The 15,755-nt window shown below is 37.7% G+C and overlaps 1 protein-coding gene across 6 annotated transcripts in view; it reads right to left on the bottom strand.

The window, feature by feature from the left end:
- Positions 1–15,755, bottom strand: part of nfat5b (nuclear factor of activated T cells 5b) — a 33,471-nt gene that overhangs the window by 6,227 nt on the left and 11,489 nt on the right. For 2 of the 6 annotated variants that reach the window (XM_024295868.2, XM_024295869.2), the window contains exons 2-11: positions 7,694–7,819; positions 5,178–5,796; positions 4,236–4,422; positions 3,600–3,790; positions 3,159–3,331; positions 2,230–2,364; positions 2,093–2,145; positions 1,172–1,304; positions 297–383; positions 57–154 (exon numbers count right to left, since the gene is read on the bottom strand). In XM_024295868.2, coding sequence (XP_024151636.1) covers positions 57–154; positions 297–383; positions 1,172–1,304; positions 2,093–2,145; positions 2,230–2,364; positions 3,159–3,331; positions 3,600–3,790; positions 4,236–4,422; positions 5,178–5,796; positions 7,694–7,819 — 1,802 coding nt within the window. The other 4 variants (XM_024295870.2, XM_024295871.2, XM_024295873.2 and 1 more) reach the window with 3 other exon arrangements.

The following is a 15,755-nucleotide window of genomic DNA, read 5'->3' as shown; positions in this document are numbered from 1 at the left end:
AAACCTTGCAATAAATAAATGACATTTCATGGAGGAAACTCAACCCATAAAATCACCTTAAACACTCCTGAAGATTGAAGGTTACTCGTCACCTCCATTGGAGTGAAATCTTCTCTCTTCACTAAAGGCAAAATGGAAGGCATTAAGGCACCATCTACAAATGTAGACAAGAACAAGGAGAAAATGATGCCCTATTTGTTCAATGGAAGACCAACATATACAAGTTCTCTAAATGAGAAGGTTTCTAAACTGTTATATCCAAAATATTTATAAAAAGCATTTTATTTTTCAAATACCTTTGATTTGCTCATCAAAAGAACAAGTGGTCACCGGGGAGGGCATCTCTGTCTTTACAGGTACGTCATTTTTCACTGCAAGATTGTCTGCAGAGCAAGAAAACACATTCTACATTTATGATGTGTAGGATAAGAGGTCTTGACTTTTGTCAACAAATTCACCACCGTGTTCTTAAGTTAGTGAGACCTGCACTTAAAGTATTTTATTCTAATATTCAAAGTGTTGATACGTGTAAACATCCCCTTTCTAGAAATGTCCACGTGTTGCTCTTTTCAAACCAAGGATTGCAATTATTTAAAAAATCTGTAGATGGTAGTGATGACTAACACGGACTACTTTATGGAAAGTATTGCCTTAGAAAAAAAGAGAAACAATCTTTAAATATTGATAAATTTTACCTCATACGAACAAATATTTTGACCAGGGGTGGAGCTACAGGGGGGCAGCTGCTCCCACAGCAAAAAGCCTTGCCCCAGACTTTTTAAATCAATATTTGTACCTTTATAGGCATAGATAAAAAAAAAATCAATAATACAAGCTTTTTTAAGCAGTTATTTTTGCCCCTCAGCTAAAAGAACTGCTGCTTTAGTAGTATTAATAATACTAATTATTATAACAGTAATAAAACACTTTGAAATTCATATTTTTGATCCTTTCATTTGTATTGGTCTTACACTCCAAGATTTCAGCTCTGCTACCTACTTTGACAATATATATTTAATTTTTAAGACCAAAACTGTAAGTCACAGTTAAACTGAGTGTTTAAATAGACATTTAACCTTCAGGGTTCTCAGAAAATCAAAGGTCAAACCGCTTTGTTGGTAAATGCTTTCCACTATTTATTCAGTCAGATCAAGAGCAAATCTGGACTAACCTGGATCAGGAGTGTAGGTAAACGGCTGGACGTCATGAGACCTCCCGGCGTTTGTCACCACATAAATTCCCACACACACCGAGGAGGTTATAGCTTGGTTCTGGTATGGAGGCACCTTGACGATCAGGTGATTCTTTCACACCACCATGCAAAGAAGCAAAAATGTCAGCCAACTAAAGTAACCAAACTGTGTCAGGGCAGTGAGGTGATGAGAGAAATAAGGTCACAAGGTATGCAAGTGTTCCAAATCATAAATTACTCTATAGAAAAACCCATAAAAATCTATAAAGCAAGATGATCTACGTTCATTCTATGAGCAAAGTAAAAAGAATTTTGCTTAGTACATTATAGGAACAACAAAGTTATGATTCCAATATATAAATTTAAATTAATTAGCACTTGGTAAAGGTGATTTCTACTTTTAAAAAATGACTTTAACCCTTTGAGCCTCTGTTTCACTTACACCAGGATGTATGTTAAAATGCTCAACAAAAAGGTTTTTGATAACTTCAGAGTTAAATAGTTATGTTTATAAGCAATTTAATGGTTCAACTAAAGGAGAATATATATTTGCATCAATCAGTTTGATAATCTCGGATTATTTAAAGGGCAAATTTTAACCCCTTGATGCCTAAATTTATATCCAGCAAAAAAAATGTGTTTTAAATTGAGGTCATTTTTTGAACCAAAGTGGTTTTATTCATATTTGCATAAATAAGTGTCATGGGGTTAAAATTTTAACCCCTAATACCCTCTGAGAGTCAGTGTAATTAAATCACAACACACTGAAACCACTCAATGCAATGAATGACCAGCCATTTAAGATAATTAAATCTACAACACTTACTTATCTATCAGCTCATGACTTTGACAGTTACCAGTAATCATTTATCAAAACAGAAAAAAAGCTCATTATTTCACCTGGTGAAACAGCTCCATGTCAATTTCAGCTTCTGCCTTCCAGGATTGCTCATCTGAAAAACATCAAGGAAATACAGCGATAAAAACACACATTTCAACAAAAATGTCTGAACATGTTTAGTTTTTTTATTTCTCACCAGAAATGTTTTCGTGAAAAAGGACTTTGGTGTCTTTGAGAAAGTTTTTGCCAATGATGAAGACTTCCTCTCCGCCTCTCACTGAAGCGGTGTGAAGTGACTTCTTCAGGATTTCAGGGAGTCCTGCAGGCTGAGCTGTAGATATGAAAATAAAGTAAATATGTTAAAAACGTTTTGTATTTGCAAAGGAATCTTTCTTCCAGTGTTGACGTAGTGATGGAATGCTGTCACATGTAAGCAGAAGTGGCATCTGCTGAGTAAATATTGCTGTCTACTTTCCCAGTGACAGAAACTGTTGATTTTAAGGCATCACTGACTGAAACAGGATCAGTGTGGACTACTGCTAAAACAGACGGACTGTTTGGAAGTCTGCAAAGGCCTCATGTAGGCCCGTCATCGCCAGTCTTCTCTTTTTGGCTTTGTCTAATTCAGAACATAATGAAATGCACGCTCAGTTGTCCTTTCAAATACTGCACAGACGCCACAAGGGATTATTATTTTATTTCTTTTTGTAGAAAGACATTTCCTAGGATTGATGACTCCGTAAAACAATAAACGTCTACACGCCTCCATTGTGTTTACCCCTTGCTTTTGTCATAGAAGTTGCCGAAAAGATCCGTGGAGACGGGCACCTTCTGGCAGCCTAAGCGTCTTTCCTGTTTGTAAAAGAAACCACACCCATATTTTTACAGCATTAAAAATAATCTAATGGGATTTTCCACACCCCCTCCAAAAAGCTGGCACAAAAAGAAAAATCCACTGACCTCTGGCTATGTTTAAATTGAGAAACAGGCCCCTGAGGAATTTTAATGGTAATAATTAAATAGTAGATTTCAAGTCAACTGCTGTTCCCCAAAATTTAATCTGATTTACAACTGCACAGCTGATAGAACAGTTTTGTGATATTAACTGTTTTCTTTTCAACTTACTACAAAGAATGGGGGATGAGGGAGCCTGTAGGGTGAGCACAGATCCATCCGAACGAGGGATGTTGACTCGAAACACCAGCCGAGCGCGGGTGCTCTTCTTCTTGGACCCGGCCACGCCGATGCGGGCCTCCACATCGGCGTTACGGAGCTTTAAGATCCCAACACAGTCAATCCTGCACAGAAACACAATGTCAGTTTGCAGTCGCTTGTTTCAACTTGCAGCCTAACTAACAAACTTTACATCACACACTAAACTGGCAGCTCCTCAGCAGAGTAAATACCTGTCACTACATGCATGCATGACATGCATGTATGTATTTAGAGTTGCATATTTCCTCCAAAAGGAGGAAAGAAGTACTTAAATGCCATTGATCTCAATGCAACTTTTATGCAAAAGTTTTGTAAAAATCTCTGAGAGTATACATGGAAAAGTATACATACGCTAGTGTCATGTTGGTGCTTTGATCAAGGACCACCTCAATGACAGTTGTGCCGTCAATATTGACCTCCTTGCATGCTGTGGTGTTGCGACCGGTCACCCTGCAAGCCTGGTAAAATCCATGAGGCTTAACTCGACCGGAATCATTGCCAACGAAGATCTGCAAAACCACTGGCTCATTCACTCCCTCCAGCTGTGGAGACAGAAAATAAAAGAGAGGAAGCATGAGATCAGGATTTTTTTTTGTAACCAGTTAGCAGAAAATATTGTGAAACAGAACAGCAAAATGATTTAATTCCTTTTCTATTTTTCTGTGGCTGTTCAGAAGAATAAAGAATATTGTCATAGATATTTTCTCTTCAGTTTTTTCCTGAATGCATTTTGTTCAATATTTCCTTTTTATTGCAGTCCCAATTACACAAATTACATATTGCATTAACACCCGTTATAGTTTCTAAAAGCAAGTGTTGTTTAAATGTTACTCCTTTTTGTTTAAATAAATAGAATAAAAGTAAATGCGCAAACAAAAAAAATACCAGATACTCCATCCAGGGCATAACAAGCCTGAAGCAATCGCCAAATCTATACAATGAGCTTAAAGAAAGATTATAGCAAGAGTGTTCCAGTAATAGAGTCACCTTCACAGTAGGAAAGCCCTGCTGGGTGCGGTCTTTCACTGATCCTCTGCTGCCTTCGGTCAGATAGCGGGCTCGGTGCTGAGTCTCTGGCTGGGCGAGGATCTTCAGCTCCTTTCCTTCACACTTCTGTGGGAATTGCATCGAAAGAATTCCTCCTTTCTGTATCGGTGTCGGAGGATCTTCAGAGCTGCAACAAACACCAATCCGAGAACATCACCTCTAGTTTTCCCAACTCTTCTGCTAGTTCTGAGACTGTGCATGGAACCAAGCAGAAATGACAGAGCACGGCCCGAAAGAATAATAAAATCTGTTTATATGTATTTGGTGAGGCTTACTGCAATGAAACCGGCTCATTGCAACAGCAGTGAAAACACTGTGGTTGCCATGGCACTCAGAGAAATTAAGAGCAAATAGTCTCTCTATCAGCCGAGCGTACTCCATCCCAGCTCTTAAATTGTTCAGTGTTATCTGTTTGTTTAATCTACTTTGCTTGTCCCAGGTCTTTGAGAGAGGCTCTGTGATTCACCGTGGCTGACCATTGTTTGTGCTTCAGTATCCTGCCCCTCCTTCGCCTCTGATCTAACCGCCCTCCTTCAGTCAAACTGCGGTGGGAAATCTGGAGCCAGAGCGTTTTTTTTTTTTTTAAGATTCCCATCCGTCTGCGAGTGTCAACTTGACATTTTCAAGATAATACCTGAGTGCTAATAAGATAATTTAAATGGCTCCTAAAAGAATAACAGGATTAAGGATTTGAGTATACTTTGAAGGGCTTTGTGGTTGACCAATAAGATAACTGATTACAGAGGGAGCTTTAATTTAATTATTTCATATTAATTTCAAAGAGTTGAATGGAATCCAAGTGATTTGCAGTTAAATTCTGAAATGCAATGATTTTTTTCTTAAAATTGTTGCACTTAAGAGGAAATATGTTAAACTACAAACCTTCCTTTCGATCCATTTTTGGTGTCAGGGCCGAGCTGGGACAGGACGAAGTGCGGCCCGTTAGCGCTGTCAGCATCAAACACATCCATGCTGGCTTTTACAGCAGGCGCAGCCTTAGGACCGGGCCGCTGTCGAGGGGTACGTTTCCGGGACTTCCGTGGCACCTCGGTGTTGTCGTTGTACGAAGACGTGCTCATGACACTGAAGTTAGATAGAGAGTCATCCATCCAGATGCTGTTACTCAGCTCCGAGTCCAGCGGCGCGTCATCCTGGCATGACATGCGGCTGTCATCCAGCAGATCTTCAGGAGGTGGAGAGATGTTCAGTATGGTGCGGCGTTTCGATGGGGTCATCTGATGGTGCGTTTGGGCCTCCTGTGACGCGGCACCCCTGCCCACTCCAAGCTCAGCATTGCATCTGCCGTTCACAGCGCTGCTGCAATTCCCACTCCCACCTTCTACTCCTATGACCTCTGGTACCACTCTGGTACCTCTGATGTCCTCTGGATCCGCATTTCTGTTGTGAGCCGGGTTCTGGTCATTGAGGGAACCGCAGGAACTGATGGTGGAGCTGGAGGCGCTGCGTGGCCCATCCATGGTCAGAGAATAGGACTTGGCATCTACGATGTAAATAGTTATAAAGTGAATACAGGTAATTTTACCACAAAGTTGTTGACTTCCAGACAATTTTAAAAATATAAACACATATTTTTCCTATTGCATTATATTTTAATTTAGCCATAAGAAAGTCCCTCTTCTCACTGGATCTTACATAAGAGTCTGTGGTGCAGAAGACTCCTGAAAATATGGAATATTTGAAGCGTAGCAGAGGAATAGCTTCAAAAAAAGAAGAAAAAAGGAATAGAAATGAGAGGTAATGTCAAATTAAAATAGAGTAAGTTTTATTGGAGTTATTACAAGTTATTAGCATTCCATTATTGCTCTAAAATGTGCAAACATCATAAAAATGAGGGACATTTGTGTCATTAATATGAGGCATGCCGTTCTGAATGCTGCACAGGTGAATTTGGGGGACTGGACATAGCCACAGAGTCAAAGGAAAACAAGTTTCTGACCTATGAAGCAGAGGACTGCAGATCATTTTATATGCAGACACTCCCTGCTTCAGAAGAAACTTCCTGGAATATAAAAATGAAACAAAAAAAATGAGCAATAAAAGCTGAACAGTATATTGAGCCCACCCACCCAAAAGACGAAAAAATTAAAACAAAGAAATAGAAAAGAAAGAAAAAAAAATTCCAAGCATGCTAATGTAATTTCAAACATCCAAAAATTTTAAGTACTACTGGGATATGAGGTTATTCTGCAGACGGTTAAAAAAAAGAAAAAGGCAAACAAACAACAAAAAGGTTAGAGTACTGTTTACATTCAGTTTTGTTTGGTGACTCATTAGTTTCCAAAACACACAGGAAGAATGAATAAAGACGCATAACCTGGAGAAGGTTGTCCTTCTAAGGACCTTTAATGACTTAAATTTGCACCCAGGAACACAATGGGAACATCAAAGACTGTAAAACAAAAGAACTGACTCAACTATCTAGTATAAAACTCCTCACATACAAAAACTGGGGAGAAATTGTTACTGATTTTCATGCACTGCAAGGAGTCAGAAGCAAAAGGTTTTTGAGGGTTGAGATGAAGGACAGGAGTTCACATTGTGCTTTTTAATATGATGGATTTTTTAATACAATCTTTGGCTGATATCAAGCCTGGTTGCCCTTTTTGGTTACTTAGTTGCAGTAAAGCCCTTTGGTGTTCCTGATTTATCTGTGGTCCGAGCACATTCCTCTCAGAGAAACTATGTGGACACAAGTAAGTAGGGCCTACACAACAAGAACTTAAAACACTGCTCTTTAAAACACGAGGTCTAATGAAATGTATGCGATTTTAACAAAAACAAAATGTTTAGCTTCCTTAAATGTTGCCTAGCTCTGTTTGACAGGTAATGAATCCCCCTCAAAATAATTTAAAATATATATTTTTTGATTTTAGTGTTCAGGAATTGATAAGATAATCAACCAATGAGTATTATTTCTGGAGTTAATCCACTTCTTTAGTCCAGAAAGCTGCCACACTAAAATGATCAGCTTGAAGGCGCTGCATTCATCCATTACATATTTTTTATTTATCTTTAATATATAAGTATTGACTATCATGTCAACAGGAACATGGTACTGTCTGAGCATGTTTTTTCATTATTTTTATTGGCTTCTGCAAGAAAAAATGAACATACTAATATAAAGCAACAGACAAGCAGATACAGGCAGTGGGCATGTTCAACTGACTCGACTCAGGTGTCATCACCTTTCCCTCACATGTGAGAGGCGCAGAGAAGCAGGGCGGTTGTTTGACAGGCTTTCCTGCTGTACAAATGGGTTTGTTCGCCTAAGGGCACAGACTGCTGCGTAAGGTGTGGTTTCTTTTGGGAGGGGGGGCAGGGGGCAGATGAGTTCTGCTCACAGAGGAGAAATGAGGATAAGAGAGGCAGGATACTACCTGATGCTAAAGGAGCTGAAGGGAGAGGATCTGCCTCTCCACCACTCGTTTGACTCATGACTTCCTGGCTGTGTTGAGTAGAAGCAGGCAACTGCAGCTCTCTGGGAAGAAGGTCATAGACTGATTCTGTTGTGAGAGTGGAGGGGGGACAATAAAAGCAATAGAATTGGGATTTGTTCAATCACAATGGAAAAAGGAAAAACATTTTTTTTAAAAAGAAAAGTGCCATTGCAGGTATTCTGTAGAATAACACCAAACCCTACCAAAAAATATATCAATTTGGCATAAAGTTTTGTTCCTATTTACAGAAATTTTTTATCAAGTTTGGTCCAAGAAAGAAGCAATGCCAGAAACAGAGGACATTGCAATTTCTTTGTTTTAAGGGTACACTTTTTACACCAGAAAACAAAAAAGAAACGAAAATACCTATTTGCTTTTACAAAAGTCATCTCTGGTATTCACTGGTTCAGTACAAGCTGATTTATTGCATTGGTTTTTACATCCTAATAACCTATAGCTCATCGCTTAAGTGTATAGGTAGAGCTTGTATTTTTTATTCTATGTTAGATTAAAAGTTTTGCTGTTTTCTACAAGTGTATTTTAGAAATATGAATAGAAATATGGTCAGATGTGAGAGCATCCGTTTATCCACATGAGAGATGGGAGACAACACCGCAATCAACTAAACAAGATTGGAAGGTGGCAGATAAGTGGGTTTTAGAATAAAAAAAGACCTGAATGTTACAAAATAATACACTCTGGGTTTATGTTTAAAAATGACAAAAATAAATGTAAACAAATATGGAAAATAGATCAGGATATTGAGAAAGTCAGAAAAGAGATAAAGCCAAAGAGAGTAGTAGCAATGCTTTAATCCCACTCCAACTAGTTTTTGATCTTTTGTAAAAGCATTTTCCAGTGGTCTTTTAATTATAACTATGCTGTTTTTAGCCAAAATAAAAAAACCTGTAGTTCATTAGAAATTCACCTCTGGGTTGTGAGCTGGACTGTTGATGCGGATTAAGCCTTTTCTCATTTCCCATCATCCCTTTGTTTACACTGTCTCCTGCTAGCTTACATCCCCTCACACTCCCAACCTGACATTATTGGAGCAACAAAAACGGTGAGCAATATTGATGCTATCCAGCTGTACAGTTTAGAGCCAGACACCAGGTTTGACGAGGAAAACAAATACATACATGGATCTAGTCTTTTGCAAGCAAATCCATCAGATTGATGAGGAGCAGGGAGCTTGTGGCTTGCCGTTGTAGCTTCTATGTCACCTCTACTAGCTTTTCAAATGGCATTTTTTTCATTTGCTCCTGATTTACAACATTTTAAATAAAGCAATACTCAGAAATGCAATTAGAACCTGAATTTTCTTTATACATGTCCTTCACTATGAGAAAAATGCCACAACAACATGTTAAAATACCAAAAACAAAAGTTCCATTGGAGTGGGTCTTTAAAAGATCTGTTATCATCACTAATAGGGGGCATTGAACACATATGAAATTACAACACATTGTAGCATTATTGAATCAAACAAATTATTTTAAAAAAGTACCATCTAAAGTCAGGATGAGAAAGCATTAGGTTCACAAACAAAGAAGCGTATGCTAAAATAAAAGGAAATACGAGAAAAATTTGATCATAAATGATTATAAAGTAATTACAACTATATAAAAAAACAATTCTGTGACACAGTTGGCATCAAGTACAAAAAAACAGAACAAACAAGGTAAAAAAAACAAACTGAGCCACATCTTTATGGAAAGAATGCCTTCCTTTATTTGATTAGATGCCAAACAGGTTTCTGCTGCTCTCTTGCAACATCTCCCAACTTTTACCCATGACATCAAAAACAAGACGCAAATAGGCCCTTTTGATTCATGGGATCATTGCAACTCAAACAACTACAGTTTGGTTCTCAACTACCACTACAATTCATTATTTCTGTAACACATGATGAGAAAAAAAATAATCAAAGACTATTGTAGAACCTCTTCTTTAACAATTGATTAAATCTTCACAACATCTCCAATGCTAGCTTCATGACTTTACATAACAAACCACCAGCAGTCAGACAAGCTGTGGCCTTTACAGCCTTGAGGTACTAGCCTCTAAAAGATATGATGAGAGGGCTACAAAGGTCTAGCCAGGTCTTTTTCTTGTTCGTCTACAGCCACTCCCTTATTTTTTTTCACTTACAAACTAGCAGTCTTCAATGACATCACTTGGGGCAGTTTAAAAGGCTTCCCACAGCCCCTTGTACTGCAGTTACAAAAGGCTATGCCCAACCATTTTCACACGATACTCAAGACTCAAGGTTTTCACTAAATACCTGAAACTCTAAAGGAGGCACTGATCTCTTTATCTGAAACATCTTCAGAGGTCATCATGAAAAGTCTTTCCCATGGTTTTGGTCAATTTACCATAAAGTCTTTAGTTAGGACTTCTGACAGTTTAATACATGATATTTGGTAATAATGTATGTATCCATCAAATTTAGCTAAATGACGAAAAAATTAGTCTCTATTTTGGGAATGGTCAATTATAACCAGCATCACTATCTCTTAATGTACTAATATGAAAACAACATCCATTACTTCAAATTGATACAAATAAGTCAAATCAAAAGTTTTGCTATTATAAATAAACAAAAAAAGATAACATTTGGTTGTATAAAGCTGCCCATGTTGGATTAAGAAAAACCTTGGGTCAACAGTCTGTCAATATTTCTAGCAGGAGCCAGATTCATCGTCCACGTGTTGTGGTAGGAAGTTGGGGTGGTCATTACAGTCGCCCGACTCTGCTCTACCAACTGCCAGCTTTAATTACTTGCAGCTGAGTCCCAGTGTTTGGTATGTATATCAAATACTTAACCGCCCCCCGTCCCCATTGTTACCAGTCTCTGTGTACAATAGGCGAACCTAGGACATACTCAACCAGCCCATGACTCTTCATTCTCATAGCCCCCCAGTCTCTTCCAGCTTACGTTTAGAGGTACAGGGAGTCCCGATTCCCATAAACGGGCTTAAAAACTGGACTCAGGAAACCTGGATGAATCACTCTGAACCACACAAACACAGAGCGAGGCTGTGCCGCTCGCTTTCTGCTCTCTGCAAACAAAATCACAGACACGTATGCATGCACATGCACACACAAAAACACGCTCACTGCCACTGCATTTACACTGTAACTCCGCAGTCTTCTCGAGGTTCTCTGAGTGACTGCACATGCATCAACATGTGCACAGAGTTAGCAACTCTTCCAGTAAACAGATTGCCAACCGCACAGGCAGAAAATATGCACTCTTCTCCAGAAGCAGTGGTCTCGAATCACTGACTGGACTGTTCAGTGTTTCCATAGTCCCTGTGACGTTTTTGGAGACAGAAAACAAAATTCTTTTTTGCTGAATCTTCATTTCCGTTCAAGCAGACAGAGTGCGACTCTGTATTTACATGCAACAACAAAGTCTCTTTCACACAAGAGCAAATATAAAGAAAAAAAAAGAAGAAGAAGAAGCTGGGAAATAAGCTGTATTTACTCACACGGACCACGTGATGTTTTGATTTGACTCTCAGATTACAGTCGTGTTGTGCCGACCTCTCACCACAGACCAAAACCTTTCATTTTCCAGCCATCTGTGATAATCACGATAACAGTTTAAAACCGGACCAAAATCATTCACACTGACACCATGTGGTTAGTTCTGATCACTCCTGCTCAGGCCGTCCTGCACATCAACGTGTTTCTTCACACACACACATATATATATATATATATATCAAACGGACACTTGTCCTACCAGTTCCCAGGTTGCATAATGCTAACTATATTATCTTCTTGTTATTTGAACGTGCTCGGTGGTAGGTTTATATGTACTACAGGCTAAAAGGTGGGGAGAAAAAAAAAAAAAAGAAGGGACTCACCATGTGAATGGCAGAACTTACGCTCCCATTCATTTCTCTCACATTCCTGCTGCTTGCTTCTACTAGCCCTGGCACCTGGGGCGTGGCACTGCTTTTTGGCTGAGTGACTGACTTAACTCCCTTCTGCCCCCCCACCCCTGCTCTGCTCCACCCACCTCTCTCCCTGTCTTGTTTATTATGCTCCAGACCCTTTTTCGCTGCCACATCTTGTTCAACAGGTTAGTGGTATTGTCATGTGGAATTCTGTTAAGCAGAAACACAACTGTAGTCCACGATCAAGTTGCTGGAGAATTCAATGTTTGCACCGTATGAATAGTCTGAATTAAGCAAAATATAGAAAATGGGATTAGGAGCAGAACATTTTTCTAAGTGCATTTGGAGACTATTCCACGAAAAAAAAAAAAAAAAGTGAGGGGGCAAGTACCTGCAGCAAACCATGTACAACAACCCTGAAATGTTTACAGCCAAGCCTACACGAGGGCTGCCACTGGCTCCATAGCAACACAGACCAGGGGATGAGTCTTTTGAGCCTCTATGTCCCTCATGACCTAACACAAGTAACGTGAGGAGATTAAAACAGTGTTTTTCTAAAACAGGCATAAAGTAATCAAGAAAACAGAACTTGTTAGGATGATCCAAAACATCTCTAAAAAGAAATGTCTCTTTTTGCTGTCAGTAAAGGCTAAATAATGAGCTTTAAAATAACAACAAAGGAACTGAGACAATAGTTAGGATGACTAAACAAGCAAACCACAGAAAAAGTAAAAATAGCTCCAACACAACTGATAGTATGTTGAATTGGTCCCAAAATAGCCACTCTTAAGATCTATTTTGCAATGTGCATTTTTCCTGTGAAGTTCAATGGAATCAGTGAAGAAATATTCTCAGGGTTGTTAAGTGCAGTGTGTTTTCATATAGATGTGTGTGGGTGTGTGTGTGTAGGTGTGTGTGCTATAACACCATGGGTCATTTTCTTTACAAGGTTCGCACAAATTTTTAATTGTTCCAAAGTCCAATGTTAATATATGATCCTTCTTCTTTATCAAGTTTAACATTAAACTGTTTTAAGTATAACTATACAACAGTTATAAAAAACAAAAATGGTCAGAAATACCATATGGAAGCCCCGATTACTGTTTTTACACTTTTTATACCAAATGTAAATAGATTTTTTTTCCAAAACAAACAAGTCTAACATAATTTCATCATAAAGAACATATTCAAGTTCACTACATTCTTAACACAAAACTAATTTAGCTTAACTAGGTCTTCTATCTCATACATAAAACATGTTTAAATATGTAAACAACAGATTACAAATCTGAGCATTTAGTTTTAATGGTATATATTAGGAATGCAATTATTCACTTTTCCTGTGATTTGGTTTGATTTTTGCATCATGGTTTTGTTTCAGTTATATTTATGATTTGTATATGACTAAACAACGGCCAAAAAATAAAAAAATAGGAAAAACCCCTTTTTAAATTGCTAAAAACCCAAGTAACAATTAAGGAAAATCTTTCAGATGGCTTGTAGTGACCTGGTGTAATGTAATAAAACAATATAATTACAGTCTTTTATTTGATGTATTTACTTTAGTTGATTTAGCGATAAGGGCAGATAAGACAAGTTTTCTTCCTTCTGCTCTTTTTCATTTATTATTTGTTATGATTTTATGTTGTTTTTTGATGTTATGCATCACTTTAATGTTATTAAATGAAATATATGTTTAAAATAAATAATAATCCCTTCTTAAATTTACCACAACAACTGTTTGACACTTTCTACATAAACATACTGGTATACAGAATGGATGCAATGATTCACGTTCATCACAATTCAGTTAATTGTGCAAAATATGCTTTGGTTTTAAACTAAAAATTGTGGCATCTCAAGTATATGTGACTACTTTTTTAGAGCTAATGTGGGAAACAAGGAGGGTGTGTCATCATGATGCAAAAACATCAAAAACATGGGATGTGCAGTTGTTTAAAGTAAAACTTCCTGTAGGGCTACTTCTGTGGTTAAAAACATTTTCTCCAGAACAGGGCCTACGTTTTAAAAGGCAAACTAATAAACTTAGGGAGAAAGTTTAATTATTACATTTGTTCTACACTTGCTCATCTTTTATTAAACTAAAAGTGTGTCTTTACTCAAGTATGATCCACATCTTTCATTTTCTATAAACAAACGCATAAACCGCTTTGTAAAACTACAACGAGTATGGGAACCGACTTGCTTAACTTTCACAACGCTTGAGAGCATGCCATAACTATGCCAAGTGATTGTATCAGACATGATGACTCAAGAATGTTGCAGGAACGGCCAACAGTAGAATAGCAGCAGCCACAGCCTGAGTCACATCATTGCACTCAGACGGCGTTATACCACCAAAAGCAAAATGTGTTTCTGATGAAGAAACAGACGTAAATTACCACATGACTGGTCAAAACAAGCAGCCGTGTGTGTGCACTTTGTGAGTACGTATGTACCTGATGATGTTTTTCATTACATAAAATTGTAAAATTCCAAAGGCCTAATTCTCTGGAAAACCCAAACTTTGGTAATATTTTCACAAAAATATTTAAGCAACTAAGTTTGTCTACTAATGACCAAAAATAGAAGAAATAAACAGAGAAAAGTACTAGACAATGATAAACAAAAGTACAATAAACAGTATAGTTTTTGCACTTCTAAAATAAAGACCATACAATTGTTATCACATTAAAAGGTACTTCTCATGCTAAACTCTGGACCTTGTCCAAACTACACATCAACCTGTGATTCATTGTGTGCCAACACTGTGAATAATTTGAGGAATTACATATTTGCCGATGGGTCATAATACCAGATAATACTCAAATCCTTTTATAGAAGTTATTTTTTTAACTTACTGAATAAACTTGCAAAACATATAGAAAACATGAATAGTACTATTTCCATGGTTGAACAAAATTTTTTTTATGACAATCACCAAACTGTTTTTAGCAATAATCAAGTAATAGTCCATTGGTCATTGTTATTTGAATTTGAATGTGTTATAAAATGCGTATAATACTTAAACTTTTAATATTGTCTTTTGAAAGATAAAGTCCGATTTAAGAGAAGATTTATGGAGAAATGCATTTAAGGAGGGCAAATTAGCCTGCGATTGCCAATAATGTAAAAAGATCAGTGTCTATTTTAACTATGTTGACCTAGAAAATATAGGCAAATTGACTAAAGCAGACTATGAGGGTTAAGATAAATTCAATTCTCATTGACACAAGGGGAGACAAAGACCTGTTGAAGGTGAGGACTTAGAGCTTGTCATTTTTATGTGACACAAAAGCAGCTTTTTGCAGCAAAACACAGCTCACAAGGCAACAAGTGAATCTTAGGGAATCAAAAAAGATAATTGTTTCAAGAAAATTGTCTTACTTTTTGTTAAGCAACAAAAAAGAACAAATGTTTTTTAATAGCAAAATAATATTAGGTTGAGAAATGATGTCTTAGTGGTGAGAATCCTAACTTTCCTGTTTGTTATTATTGGGCATCACTCTTGAGTCTTCCTTTTAACAACTATATCAACCATGTAAAGCTGCAAAAATCATCTGCACAGTCATCCTGAATGCACAGTTCCCTGACTTTAGCACCATAGAAAAACACACCATAGAAAAAAATTAACTTCTTGTGATGGAGAAACCAACAACCAGGCACAAATATCATCGTGCATGTGACCTTGAAACACTAGCTCACCATTGCATGGCAAATACCGACAGTAATCTTTTTAATGCCAGAACAGAGTGTGCTCCAGGTGCTGTGCCACTCCAAATGTGCTCGCCCAACTTATTTCTGGCACACCACGTAGCTGCTTCAGGGCAGCTAATCCCAAAAAGACAATGGCAAAAACTACAGAGGTCAGATTACAAGACTCGCTATCAAAAAATTACTGAACAGCTTTCTGATTGAATTGAGCTACCCAGTGTTCCTAAACTAACCATGCAGCCAAGTTAAGTTCACTTAAGCTCTGAGTTTAGCGGAGCACTTGAATCATAGGATTAGAAAACTTCCCATAGTAAAAGGAGGGACATCAGCAAGCAATGGAAGGTTATTATTTACAGAGGAGAGCAAATAAGCAGCTATCC

This window comes from Oryzias melastigma, linkage group LG3 (genome assembly GCF_002922805.2).
Source record: "Oryzias melastigma strain HK-1 linkage group LG3, ASM292280v2, whole genome shotgun sequence".
NCBI lineage: Eukaryota > Metazoa > Chordata > Actinopteri > Beloniformes > Adrianichthyidae > Oryzias > Oryzias melastigma.
This window is presented reverse-complemented; position numbering and strand designations above follow the sequence as displayed.